The sequence below is a fragment of the Phalacrocorax carbo genome, chromosome 6 (genome assembly GCF_963921805.1).
Source record: "Phalacrocorax carbo chromosome 6, bPhaCar2.1, whole genome shotgun sequence".
NCBI classification, from domain to species: domain Eukaryota; kingdom Metazoa; phylum Chordata; class Aves; order Suliformes; family Phalacrocoracidae; genus Phalacrocorax; species Phalacrocorax carbo.
In genome coordinates, this window is record NC_087518.1 from 51,509,444 (window position 1) to 51,523,165 (window position 13,722).

The 13,722-nt window shown below is 47.9% G+C and overlaps 1 protein-coding gene across 7 annotated transcripts in view; it reads right to left on the reverse strand.

Annotated features, from left to right (window-relative positions):
- ST3GAL3 (ST3 beta-galactoside alpha-2,3-sialyltransferase 3) overlaps positions 1-13,722 on the reverse strand; it is a 190,842-nt gene that overhangs the window by 5,816 nt on the left and 171,304 nt on the right. For 6 of the 7 annotated variants that reach the window (XM_064455272.1, XM_064455271.1, XM_064455275.1 and 3 more), the window contains one exon: positions 11,921-12,067. The exons of the other annotated variant lie outside the window; for it this stretch is intronic. In XM_064455272.1, coding sequence (XP_064311342.1) covers positions 11,921-12,067 — 147 coding nt within the window. The remainder of the gene's footprint in view (positions 1-11,920; positions 12,068-13,722) is intronic. 7 annotated transcript variants of the gene reach the window in all.

The following is a 13,722-nucleotide window of genomic DNA, read 5'->3' on the forward strand; positions in this document are numbered from 1 at the left end:
TCTCTAAACTGAAATGATGCTGCCCAGAAACAACTTGGTGCTTGGCTTCTGCTAGCATAAAAGCAGAAACTGAAAACTGGCACTGGGAAGAAAGCTGGCTCATAAAAGGAAAAAAAGCATGAATTTCTGAAAGCAGCAGTGGGAGAGATGGTGGTGCAGAGCAGAGGGAGCTGGGAGAGCAGGGCTGCGAGTGCCCGTCACTTGGAGCCAGAAAGCCAGGATGCCCCAGTGTGCTGGAAACAGTCCCACATGCAGCATATCAGCTGGGGGCCCCGGGCTTGGCCCCTGCCACGCAGCAGCATCTCTTCTGACAACACAGCCCCTTGCGAGGAATGCACGGCACCGGCAGAGGCAGCCAAGTGTGCGTGTGTGCTCCTGCCCACAGGCAGTGAGCAGCTGTCTGATGGCACAGAGGCCACACTGGGAACACCAGGTCTCGATGCATTCACTTACATCTGGCTGGGCTTGTTGTTCAAAGCCTATCTGGAGCACCAGGGAGCCTGATGTGCCCAACACGTCATAGCACAAGCTGATCCCTCCTTCATGTCTTTCAGCCTCATAAAGCAGTATGAGAAGCCAACTGGTTTCACCCAGTACAACCTGCTTGTGTCCCTCCGTATGGACGGTAACTGGGGAAACAGCCACTTCTAGGCAAACTCAAACCACCTAAAACCTCACTGTAGGCCACATCCAAGTGCCTTATCTGAGGCGAAATCTGCTTCCTAAAAGGTACAAATGGAGCAGGAACTTAAGTACCAGAGATGGATAATAAAATTTTGGCCAATACAGTTTCAGTCTCTCACATTACTGCTAGGTCTGGCTCCGGCACTGACTGCAAGGTTGCTGGCAAGACCTATAAACCTCTGGCTGTTCAGCATCCAGGCTGCTCTATACCCTGGGCACTGCCACAATTTCCCTTTTCCAAGCAGAAAGCCACATCTAAGGGAATTCAGCCTCCCATTTGATCCATGGATCTTAGTGGTGTCCATGGCAGTACTCTCAAGCATTTTGTGGTTGAATGTAAGACCACAGAGAAAGAGGATTCCCCGGTGAGGACGAGCTTTCATTCCCCCCAAAGAGCACTAGCAGAGCACTCGCTCGGTGCGGTGCTGCTCCCCCCGCGCCCAAGAGCAACGTGGGCAGGAGGGATGAGGCATGTCTTCAACACCAGCTCCAGTTACTGATTACAGGAGAGGGACTCACCTCACTGACAGACAGAGCTAATCAGGCAAAGGAAGCCGCATTCCAACCCCAGCAGCCACAGCTGGGAGAAAAGCCAGAGCAGATTTCTCAAAACTGCCAGAGGCAGTCAGGCACCTCACTCCCATTGCCTCAACAGGGGAAAAGCAGCAAAATACACCCTAGAACTCAGGAGGTTTTAGGGTTTATATACCCTAAATAGCACCCAGGTAGCACAGCCTGGGTAGCACACACTGCCAGCGGGGCCCGGCAGGCAGGAGGCCTCTGTGAGCTGCCTGCAGGGTCTCTCCAGGCCTTGGCAGGCTCATTTTGTTTTGGTGCCAGGACCACGTTATGGCTGTTGTAAGGGGGAGTTCTCTTTTGCCACCCTTTGCTGGGTAAGCTGGGGTGCTCTGTGTAACCAGGCTCGTGGGCGAGTTGTCCTGGAAATCTTTCAGCTGACACAGTGTCCTGAGCTGCAGCAGGATGGTAAGAAAGAGCCAATGCTTTGGCCACCCATGCTCCCATGGACAGGGCTGTGCTGTCAGAGTGCTCATTTCACATTTTAAGCAAAGCACTCTGAGCAGGATCCACACCTGGAGAAGGATTACATGAAGCAGCTGCAATGCTGGTGGTTTATTCCTGCTAGTACTGCAAAGAAGCCTTCTCCTGCCCTCGGACACTGGATACACTTTGGCTGGGCTGGCAAAACACTCACTGTCCCTTCTGACTGCTTTGACCCTTTCTTCCTATGCACACCGACCCATTCTGTCTCACTTCCTATCCTGTATGCCGGATTATTCACATTCATAAAGGTCCTGCGGCTACGCCTCAGCATCACAAACATAAAACTCCAGCTCTTCTCTCATGAATCTGCACCTCCAGACATCAACAGAGCAGCTCAGAGCATTCACTGCCATCTCCACCTTCTTGTCCCCGCACGTCACTACCACCACTGCTCCTGCGACCTGGCAGACTGGCTCTGCCCTCTCCCCGCTCCACCGCTCGCATTGAGCAGGCGGCTGGTACAGCCTAGAATCATAGAATCATGTGGGTTGGGAAAGACCCTTAAGACCATTGAGCCCACTTATTTGTTCCCATTTGTGCCAACAAACGGGCTGCTTGTCTGAGCCCATGGCCAGGGTAATGAACTTCTGGGAGCTCCACCAGGAACGTCCCAGGAGGCTCCAGAGCCCTTGTTGTTTGCGGATCAGGCTGGGATTTGCTTTGGGTCTCTCTGTGATTAGTAGGTGTTTGCTCTTTTCAGCGGAGAGAGAAACAGCAGGGGGAGAGTCGCTCTGCCAGCAGATGCACTGTTACGGCTGTCCAGCCCAGAGAAGTGGCATTGGTCTGATGTGTGATCGCTTGGTCACAGTTATTAGATCAAAATTTATCATAAGTTAAGCCATCTTTCAGGCTTATGCAAATGCAGCAGCCCTAAACCTCCCGTCCTTTTTTTCTTGACGACTCCACAAGGAAGCACAAAACATCCTCTGTGCCTTCAAGAGAAGCCAAGCAGAATATTTTAAGACTAAGAAAATGTTTCAGAGACCAACCCAGGAAGAAGGTAAGCTCCCCATATGTAATCAATTACAATCGGGGAATGCCTCAGCTTCAGAGCACATTAGTCTTATTAGTATATTGCAGTATCTTAAAATACAGGAAAATTAAATCTGAGAGAGTGAAGTCAATGAGGAGCGCATTCAAGAAAACGAGCAAGTTATAAAGCAGAAGGTTTCTCAGTTCTGCTACCTCCTCCGTATTTCTGCAAGTTAGCAGCATTTCTCCCCAAAAACCTGCACAGAAACCACAGCAGCAGCAAGAAGTGCTACTTCACTGCTAACAGTCAGTTTTCAGTCTCCATTGGTGCTAATTTATTTCTACCTTTAACCTGCACTGCCTTGTCTCTAGAGCTGCTTATTTTAATTGATTCTGCCTTGCGCATGCCCTTGCTTTGGTCCTGGTATGGTGACCACACACACTAGGTGTTTTATGGCCACTCCTGAGCCGCAGTTTCACCTCCCAAGTACACCTCCCATGACACCAGTGCCCTGCCTCGTTCAGGACCTGTTGCCCCCTTCTCTCTCAGTCCATCCGCTGGGACATGGCAGCACCACAGACTGCCCCGGCCTGCCTGCACCCCTCGAGATGCACACACACTGAAACAAAAGGGAGGGCTGGGCACCCTTCTCTCTTCAAGTTTAGGAAAGATTTACTCACAGCTCCTTTAAGCCCCATTGTTCTTATACCTACTTGAAACTTGAAAGAGCTCTTTTAGCTCCTACTTATTCTTATTACATACAGAGAGAGCAATTGTATCTCTTCTCAGTCTTCATTTTACCAAGCTAAACAAGCCATGTTTTCTTTTTCCTTCTACCAAAAGAGGCCATTCGTCTTCCCAGAGCTGTATATACCTTTTCTTTCACAGTAACAGCCTGGCACCCTGAATGATCCTGTGATTTCTTCATACCTATCTAAGCATTTTCCTCTACTGCCATTGCCAAATAATGCTTTCCCAGTTTAGTGTCAAAATTTCTGTCATTGCTCTAAATAGCATGACCTTCCATTCATTCTCTTAGGTTTCATTCCACCCAGTTTACTCCTTTTCTCAAGGTGCTCCTGGTCTTCCTGGATGGTATTTTGGTACTCCTTTGTATTGACCACACCTGGTTTTGTATCATCACAAATTCCAATTGCACACCACTGCCTTCTGTGCCAAAAATCATTAAAGCAAACACTAAACATGACCTCCTGCAGGGGAACTCCCAGCTGTCCATTCAGCGCTGCCCTTTGTGTTCTCCTTTAGAGATGCTATTCACATACAGGTGTTTCACCAAACCGTAGCTTCTGAAGCTTAACTAATAGTATCTCATACTGCACAGTATCACACGCTTAACTGAACTTCAGACAGACTGAGATACCACTCTGTCCCCAGAATGAAATTTTTTTTAAATAAAATAAAGGTATCAAATTAGGTTTGGTAACCTGCTTCTGGTAAATCCATGCTGTGTTTACTTTCAGGTTTTAAATATTTTTTCATTTAAAGTCTGCTCTGAAGTTCTGAAAAGTGCCTCTGAGGTCAGATTAAGAGGTCTGAATTTGACAGGATTATTTTCCTTCCCTCACTTCCACCCCCCGAAAAAAAAAGAAAGGAAAAAGAGGTATTATGTCCACTACAGTCTAATCCTGTGGAACCACGTGTAACCTGACAGATTTATTGAGGACCTTTTCCTCTGGACTTGCAGCTTAATTGTCTCAACAGCGCAGTGGTTGGAACAGAGACCTCTCAGGCTCTCACAGCTAGTGCATTAGCTTCAACGGCTTTTGCCTTTCACTGCTGACCCAGCCATTCTCTGTTTCTATGAGCTCCTCACTGTAAGCCACCCTTTCCCTCATGTTCATCATATCACCCTTATGGATGTAATACATTCATTCATGTAGTTCCCACTTTGTCTCCTTAACCCCTACTACTTCTGCTTCCTTCACCTCCCTGGATGCCACAGCCCTGGTAATTCTTTCCTTGTTTCCATTTATTTGTTTGGCAGTGGGACTGTCCAGAGTTTGTTTAGTTTCCTTTGCAAGACCTAATTTAGCTTAACTTTTGTCAATTTCCACTTTATTCCTGTCCATTCCAACCATCAGGAAGTCTCTTCACTGCCTCATGCTTTCTCACACTCCTCTGTTATTTCTAACACTACTGTGAAGCAGTTGTTTATGAAGTTATGTCTACAGCCTTTTCCTGCCAGTTCCCCCCTTGCTGCAAACATGAACTGCAGAAAAGTTTTGCACTTTTGACAGAAGAAAAAAAAAGATCTTAAGTCTACATTGAGTCCACAAGCTCTTCAGGTGCATCTGCTTTTGGTAGCCTGTTCTCCTAGGCTAGGCCTAAATTCAGAGAGGTCATAGTTTGCCCACATGTCCCAGTTCCACTGGGCACTCTGCCAGCACTGCTGAGTGCCACACCACAGTCTACATACTGCCCTGCTTATCGAGCTCCCTCCTTCTGGAAGCAAAATCTGAGTTATAACATCCCTCGTGTTGCCTTTCCATTTCATTTAACCACGAAGGCACTAGATCAAAGCCTATTTCCTAAAACATCCCTCTGCTAAAAACAGTTCTGAAAGGCCATCAGCTCTTCTTGTGCCCTCTCGGTTGGTGAGAAGAGCTGTGTTAGCTAACACATCCCACAGTACCTGGGCTCTCCCCTTGACAGTAACACTGGCTGGTAATGTACATCTGTGACAGTGTGATTCCTGGTGTTACCTAGCACCCCTACAGAGGTCTAGGTTCAATACTGGGGTCAATATTGGGTTCTAGCACACCCCTGTAGATCTTTTACTGTATTTTCCTACAGAGATGTTGTCCAAACCCGAATTCTGTTTTTGCCTATCCTACAGCCTTACCTTCCTTGCTGTTATTAGTGCATAGTGGTACCCCACAAGCCTTACCATACTTCTGTCCTACTGAACAAGTCAATACCTGTGCTCTGGTCATGACTGCTATTCCATCAATCTTTTCCAGATTTCTATTACATAGACACACAGTCCTTATGCACAGGAACAGCATGTGAGGCTTTCGTTCAGCCAAAATGCTGTCAAACAGGTGGCTTTTAAACAAAGACAAAAATGTATAAACCTCATCAGTCATCACTGCCGACCCCAAGAAAAAGCACTGCCCTTTCAGAGGTCCCCCTGCCCCAGCCCCTAACCTCCCCCTCCAAAGCTGACCTCCATTTCAGTCTGCACCATTCCTTGTACTCCAATCGCAATTCATCAGCCAGGCTCGAATAGCTGTGTTTTCAGTCTATAAATCACCAGGCTAGACATCTGCCTGGCTTTCAAAGGAGTTTTGTTCTTCTTGTTGGCTACCGCAAACTTTAAGGTGCTTGGAGGCCTGAAGCAGCCCAACCACCCCCTCCCAGGCAACTTGTGTTAATTTAAAATGCAAAGGACGGCTTCACAGAGAGAGCCCAGATGATGATAAAGCACTATTGTTTGTGCCTTTATGGGCCAAGTCTCCAAACTTGATGTTTGTGGATTATTCTGAGAGGTAGCTGCTGGCGGGGAGAGACAGAGACAAAGCTGTGTGTCACTGTGTGCTGCAGGCCACCTCCCCTGGCCCCTGTGACAGCCCTTACACAGGCTGAATAAGAAGTGTTACAAGATGGTGTCCTCCAGCATCCCACAAAGACCTGCTGGGGAAGCGGAGCCAATGATCAGAAAGAAGCCATCAAAGGCAGTCACGCCACCTTCCCCTTGGGTCAGGCAGCAAGTCACTGAAGTGCCAGGCACAGCTGTATCAAAGGAGCTGACACCTCCAACAACATCGGCATTGGCACTTGATCTGCTTCTACAGTGAAAAGGAGACCAGTCAGCAGCTCCACTGCATGACACAAATGCTGCAGATGGGCTCTGGATGGACAAGGGTGGCTTTTAACAATGCATTCTCCATTTTTACCAACCGCAAGTGTGTGAGGCAGTCTGCAGCCAGCTGCTGAGAAGACAGCTCAGGGTGCTCCATGTGTTGTATCTGAGGTGACTCTTTGGTCACATTCTTGCTCCTGCAAGAAATGATCAGGAGACTGAAGCTCACCTCTGGCTCACAAGGCTGGGGAAGGCTGTGTGCTGCCAGGCTCAGGGCAGAGCACACAGAGGACGGATGCTGGGAGCCAGTCTTCCGCTTCATTCCCATGATTTAGCACAGCCTCCTGCTATCTCAGTTTCATCAACTCCTTATGGATATGTTTTTACTATTCTGAATACTGTCGCTTTCCCATCCTGAAATAATTTCTGCCTGAAACACTAGCCTGTTTTGCCATTAGCAATGAAGGTCTGTTGTAATCCTTATAGGCAGATTAATTCTTTTTTTTATCCAGAGAAGTCTTCATTCTATTTTAAAATTATACCCTTTTTCCTCACCTCCATTTCCATGTTTCCTTCACTATGTTCTCTTTGCTATGTTCCCAGTGGATCTGACACTTCTAACATTAATAGAAGACAGTGATACGATAGAAGACCTGTGATAAAGCATACTTTTATGGAGTGCTTGGGCAGGAAGCATTACAGGAACTAAGCAAGAAATAAAAATACAATAAACTATATCAAAATGCAGCTCTGATGGACTCTGCTATGAAAACAGAAACAAGTGAGCAGACACCTTGGCACGGACTCAATCATCTTCTGTACAGTATTCATGGAAGCAGCCAAGGGTCGAAAGCTGTTGCAAATTTACTGGGAATAGAGAAAATAGTAACTGAAGGGAGATGACACACTTGGACATTCTGCATTTTGTAAGTTAAAAGAAAGAGACAGGATCGCATCTGAAAAATCACCTGTGAGAATTTACACGTCAGTATGGGGTCTACTCGTCAGCAGTCTCCCAGTAACAGACCAGAGAACAGCAGAGTGTCTTCATACCACCCAGAAAACCCCTGCTGAAGTCTGTGCAGCCCTGGCCACTATGGGGAGGAGAAGAGAGACGAGGGGGAGGGTGCTGGGCAGTATAGCTGCAAGCACTGATCTTCCAGCTCACAGCCTGAAACAGAAAACACTGCACCACTGTGCTTCCAGCTCTCCAGGGCACGCTTATAAAGAGAAAAGGGTCTTCTCCACCAGGTCTGCCTGGACATACCCTGGCTGGAGCACACCGACCTACCCAGGGCAGAGGGTAAGGAAGCCATCTAGGACTAAACTGGAGAAATTTACTTCCATGAGTGCTCACAAGCACAGGAGAATCCATATGTGTTTTGCAGCCGTACTACTGACTAGGGTTCCAAGACCATATACTTCCCCATGACTGGTAACACCGGTGAAGCTCCAGAGCATCTGCCTCCTCACAGAGCCTTTTCCTCTGGGGCAGGAAACGCCTGCCCAGCCCTCAGCAGTCTGAGATGCTGGAAGAGGCAGTGGAGGCAGCTGCCTCCTGCGGTAGCAACTGCAGCAGTCTTGGACCTTGAGGGCTTTTACCCCTGGCGGGGATAGCAAAAGACTAAGCAAAACTATACACTTGGCCTGCTTGTTTCGCCTCTTGGAAATTCACCCGCCAGTCCCACAGAGCAACAGGAAAAATCACGTTCATTTCCACAGAGATTTTATCACCTCGGTCTTGGCATGGAGAGGCATCTCCGCCCAGCTGTGAGCAAGCGAGCGCATTTTGCTGGCTTTTTTTTTTTATGTAATCAGAACAAATTCCTTGGAGATGAGTCACAGGGTTTCAAGGGTGTCCAGAGAGATGTCAAGCAGGCCTCAAGTGTAAATCAGTGACACACCTTACCAAGAAGATGCACACTTGCCAGCAGGCCCGTTGCCCCTGTGGACACCAGGCAAAGGAAGGGGCTCAATGGATGTTCCTGGGGAGCCTCCCATGAGCCACATACACTCATGTGGCACCTCCAGACCCAGGACGCTGCTGGTGTTTACATTTCCTCTGTAAAGACAGTGATAGTTTCAGGGTGGAGCTGGAGTGCTTCCCTGCAGCTGCTCTCCAGGCTTAAACACTGAAGATTTTTGGTCATCTAGGCTAGAGGAGTCCGGCAGTCAGGGAAAAGATTTGAACTTCAGAAATAGAGGTTCTGCCCCACCAAAGCCTGGTTAAACTGCAGGGGCTCCTGCCTGAGATATTTGTTATGGTGGAACAGCTGCATCCCATGGCAGTTGTTTCAGTGCTGTGATGTTGCTATGTTAAGCAAACCTTTTCCACTCCCCTACCCAGGAACAAGTACTCCAGCCTGCATGGGTCTGCAGGCCAGACAGAGGACAAAGACAATACTTGCATAATTTCAAGGCACAGGCTACTTTAGTGGCTCCTTTAGAGGCTGAAATGTGGAGGAGGACCAGGAAGAACTAGGCTTGGACACAATCCTGGAGGTCCAAAGTAACACTGAGGAAAATGCTGTGGATGCTTTTGGGTCTTTGAATGTCAGAGCAGAAGGAACAGGTAAGAACTTTGGTGGACCTTGGCTCTGGGTCAGTCTTCTTTCACTAGTGCCAAGGGCAACATTTGGCACCGGGTGCTAATGCAGGACAGCCTCCTGATTTGCAAACCACATGCAGGTCTCTCTTCAAGCAGAGTGTGCAGGGCGCTTCCAGTCTAGACTGGGGCAAAACTCCATTTGTGTGTTCTCTGAGGACAACTGCAGAAGACAACCCAACTCTCATGCCCTTCACCTTTCAACTTCATCCACAGGTGACTAACAATTACCAGCTACCATTAATATTAAATGGGAAAGAAAGAAATGCAAGCCTCTCTCTGCTCTTCACATTCCACAATATCACAAACAATTTGTCCTATTGGGAGGGGCAGAGGCAGGAGGAACGTTAATTATTGATACTTGGGAACAGATGGCTTTTCTTGTACCAGGGCAGCGATACGTAAGAGGAGCCTGTGGGTGAGGATGTGAGGATTAGATGAGCAGACACATATCAGATAACCAGCTTTCAAGTGGAACAGGAACCTTCCTCCTAGAACCAGCTCTGCTGGCCTGCAGAGCTCTCATCAACAGCCCCGGCTGCAGAAACAAATCCACTGACATCTGAACTAGTGAGGCTTCCGCAGAACCTTTCAACGCTCCCTCACCTCCATACAGAACATCCTGGACATGACGACTGACAGCTTCCAGACAGCAGAGGCCTGACAAACCAGACACCAACTGGTCTCTCTAGGAGACCCTGATGGTTGCATTTCACATGTTCATCCTTATCTGTTGCCCTGTATGGTTTATTCCTGAGGCCACATATGGTGTCCAAGAGTGATACCCTCCTGTCTTCCACTGGCTTCTGCATCCCACTCAGGGTGCTTGCCTCCAGCATCAAAGATCCAAGTGATCTGGACTGGCAACTTCAACCAGAGACTCTGTCATCCAAATCTTTTTGCCAACTCTTCCCATTGATCCATGTAAGGATCAAGACCAAGAAGACTTCATTCTTGTCAGCTCCTGTGTAGGTGTCCTTGAGGTCAGAGACACCTACCAGGCTGCAAAACAGTCTTGGCACAGGACACTCACCGTGAACATCTCCATGCCCAAGAGCAGACCATGGGACTGACATCCTTATGAGACAGTAGGAACAGCTGATTCTCCACCAAGGGTAGCTGACTCACCAGGGTGGACACAGTGGCACCACAGAGACAAAACTTTCATGAACAGTCTCTGTACCCACTGCTGGAGCCAGGCATCTGCATTAATTTTCACTCTGGCATAGTCATGTCTTTTCTGGAAGACTAAAGAACCAGCTGTACGGACTCAGACCTGGGCCTGGGTAGCACAGGGTCCTGTCTCAGGCAGTGGTTATAAGCAGATGCCCAGCGAAGAACTGGGCACGCCAATGCCGGTATCTCCACTACTACTGCTAGAATGATATTCCTCAGCTATTTTCCACTCAGGGATTTCACAAGCCAGACACCACCTCTATACATAGTGACTCAATTCAGCTTTCCTCTCTGGGCATTCCCCTTAAATCCTGTAAACAGGCACTCACTTTCCCGTCGAGAACAGATTAAATCCATGGTTATTCCATTCAGCAAAGCAGACTTTCTTGCTACCTCCACAGACCCAGAAGGTAGCTCAGGGCCACAATCTCCAGTCCCTTGATATATCAGGGACCTCCTCAAAGCCTTTTCCCAAAAGCAGTTTGTTCTCTCGGCTGCTGCTGAGAGGCTGTTCCAAAGCCTCATTACTCTGATAATTAGACACGCTCTTCTCATTTCTCAAGCTGACTAATCACTGATTTCTAATTCCTCTCAGTCTGCCTAGGGTCATGCAGCCTGCAGCCTGTGAGAGTCCCAAGACACGTACAATCTTGTGATTTAGAAAAACACAACTTTCCAGCTTCCCTCCTGGCCTGGATCAATGGCAAAGTGCTCGAGGTAAACAAATGCAAAGAGCCAGGAGACAGCTACTGTCCATGAACAATACAACTTTTTGCAATGTGGAGTAGGATGGAGAAAGTTTCCCTACAGAGGAGCCAGTGATGACAGGGAAGCAATCTTACAAAGACCTGGGCCACATCTGAGCTGGGAAAGACTGAGTTCTACCAAAAAAGCAGCAAACCTTCCCACTGCAGAAGCTTTGGCCAGTGCCCAAGCTTGCTCTAGTTTGGTACAGGGAATGGATAGACCTGAAAGTGTGTCTTTATACTACTGCATTATACCAACACAAGAACTTTTGTTCCTCTAAAAATGCTGTTCATCTCACTGTGATAGTACCAGAAAATGTTTCTAACATGGATCTGGCTTTAAAGAGCAGCCTCCACAGAGCCATGATGTGTTTACACTAGCAAACTGCTACTGAACAGTCAGCTGAGAGCTAACATGCACGGGCTAATCTCACCTCCCCCACATTTCACAGGGGCTGAGGAGGGGATCATCTAGCAAAAGAAGCCTATGGATTAGAGAGCAATACAATGGATCAAAAAGCAGGAGGTGGCCACATCTTTTCAACCCCAGAGCAGAATTGCTCCCTTTCACCCTACTCCAGTTAACATTCATGTGAATCTTTTCCCTGCTGCTCAAAGAAGGAATAACATTATATACACATTCCAAAGAACTTTTCCCAGCAGAAATAACCATTTTTAACACACATTGCGCTTGGGAGAATGTCTAGAATTTTACAGGCAAATGCATGGGTGGAGCTGTGTTTTGACCCATACAAGAAAGCTGTAAGTTGACATCACCATCCCAGTCAGGCTCTGGAGTCGGGGCGTTCAGCAGGCTTGGGAGGAAGATGTGCTCAGCAGGAGCTCCCTACCTCTTTGATGGCAGACATCTTGATGTTCTCATAGTAGTGCAGCGGTGCATTGGGTGAACTCATGTCATAGCCAAACCCAGCTACCGCCACCTCATCACAGTTGTGCAGCGCCATGGTTATTGCTACGCTTCCCAAGGTGGGGATGTTCTGAGAGGAGAGAAAGCAGGAATGGAAGTCATTAGCAGGTTGCCATTTCTATAACCAAAGATTTCCTCTTACTGTCTCTGCTCACAGGGGCACTGCTGCTACTAATCAGAAAATCAGTAACAGGGTATTTGGCTATAACTGCACATCAGCTGCCTGATGGGGTCAATAGCCTCCCAACTTGTAAAGAAAATCATATGCCAGCCAGCTTCCTGCAAAACATCTAGCAAAAAAGCAGCTGCTCTTATTTGAGGCTCTATGATCTGACTCTCCAGGGGAGTACTGCAGGGCAGACGGATTAATGCAAATGGTCAGACTCCCTTGTACAACTTTGCTATCCTGAGAATGGGGCAACAGATGAGCTGGAGTATGAATTACAGTTGATACGTTAGTTTTCTGACATTAAAACAGACGTAGATACTGGATTACAATTCTGTGCACATTACTGGCTTCCAGCTAGGCTAAGAAGGAATACTTATCCAAACGGGCCACCACACGGGAGCAGAAGTGAAGAACAGTACAAACTCTTTATTTTACTGATGCCAAAAGCATTTTAAGGAGGCCGTTAAACAGCTCTGGGAGATGGAGAGATCAGGCAGACCCAGTCAGCAGTGTGCACTGAGAGCCCTTCCTTTGCCCAGGGGCACCCCCACAGGCAAAGGGCACTCTGGCCTGTGCCATACCCTTCCTAGCCACAGCATACTGGGAAGATGAGGAGCAGCAGGAAACCAGCCATAGACAGGTGTTAGAACTCTGAGCAGGGACACCCTGACCATCCTCTCCCAAACGCTGACTTGCCATTTGCACCAAGGTCCAGCTTCAGCCCTTCCCATTTCATCTGGCTTCTGGTGAGGCCCTGTGACAGCGGTGCTGTACGGCTGCAGCTCCTCTTGTGAGTTTGGATGAACATGACTGCTTGTGATAGACGAGTGTTTCCAGTGTAAAACCCAGGCTCACAGACTGTTAGCTCTCTTCTAGCCAGATGAATCCAGAGGTAGCCTTACCCCAGGGGCTAGGGTGAGGCTGAGAAATCCACCCACACATCTTATCTTCATTTGTAGAGCATCCGATGTGGACCATATCAAAAGTATCACGAATTCAGAGGACATGCTCAGACAGTCACCAAGGGTGACAGCCTCTTAGCTGAGATATAGAAACCAGCTGCACGCTTATATTTGGCATTTAAAACGGTTCACCCTGAACCGGTGAGCCATGCTATTGCATTTCACCTGATGTTTGTGACAGACTGGGAACACAACGTTTTGAGTTTCTGCTTCTCGTTCAAAGGAACCCGCTTTTGGCAACACACTGCCCTGCTCACTTCTGATTGTGTGACCAGTCCCAAGACCAACATTTTCCGAGCAAAGAATGCCACCCAACCCTAGCTGAGATGTGCAGAGCTTGGAGTACAACCCATGTGCTATGGAGAACTCCACTACCGTACACTGGAATTACACTAACCTGAAGACAAATGTGCAAAAACTGCTTATGGCTAAATCAGTGAGATACTAAATTCAAACATTTGCAGTGCTACTCTAACAGCACACATCTGAAACGAAAAGACCTACTACGTCCTCCTGTGCCAGCTCCAGATGTTAGGAAAACCAGCAGTCGTTTTGTTCTCACTGCTTAATTTAAATTGATACTCACCACAAACA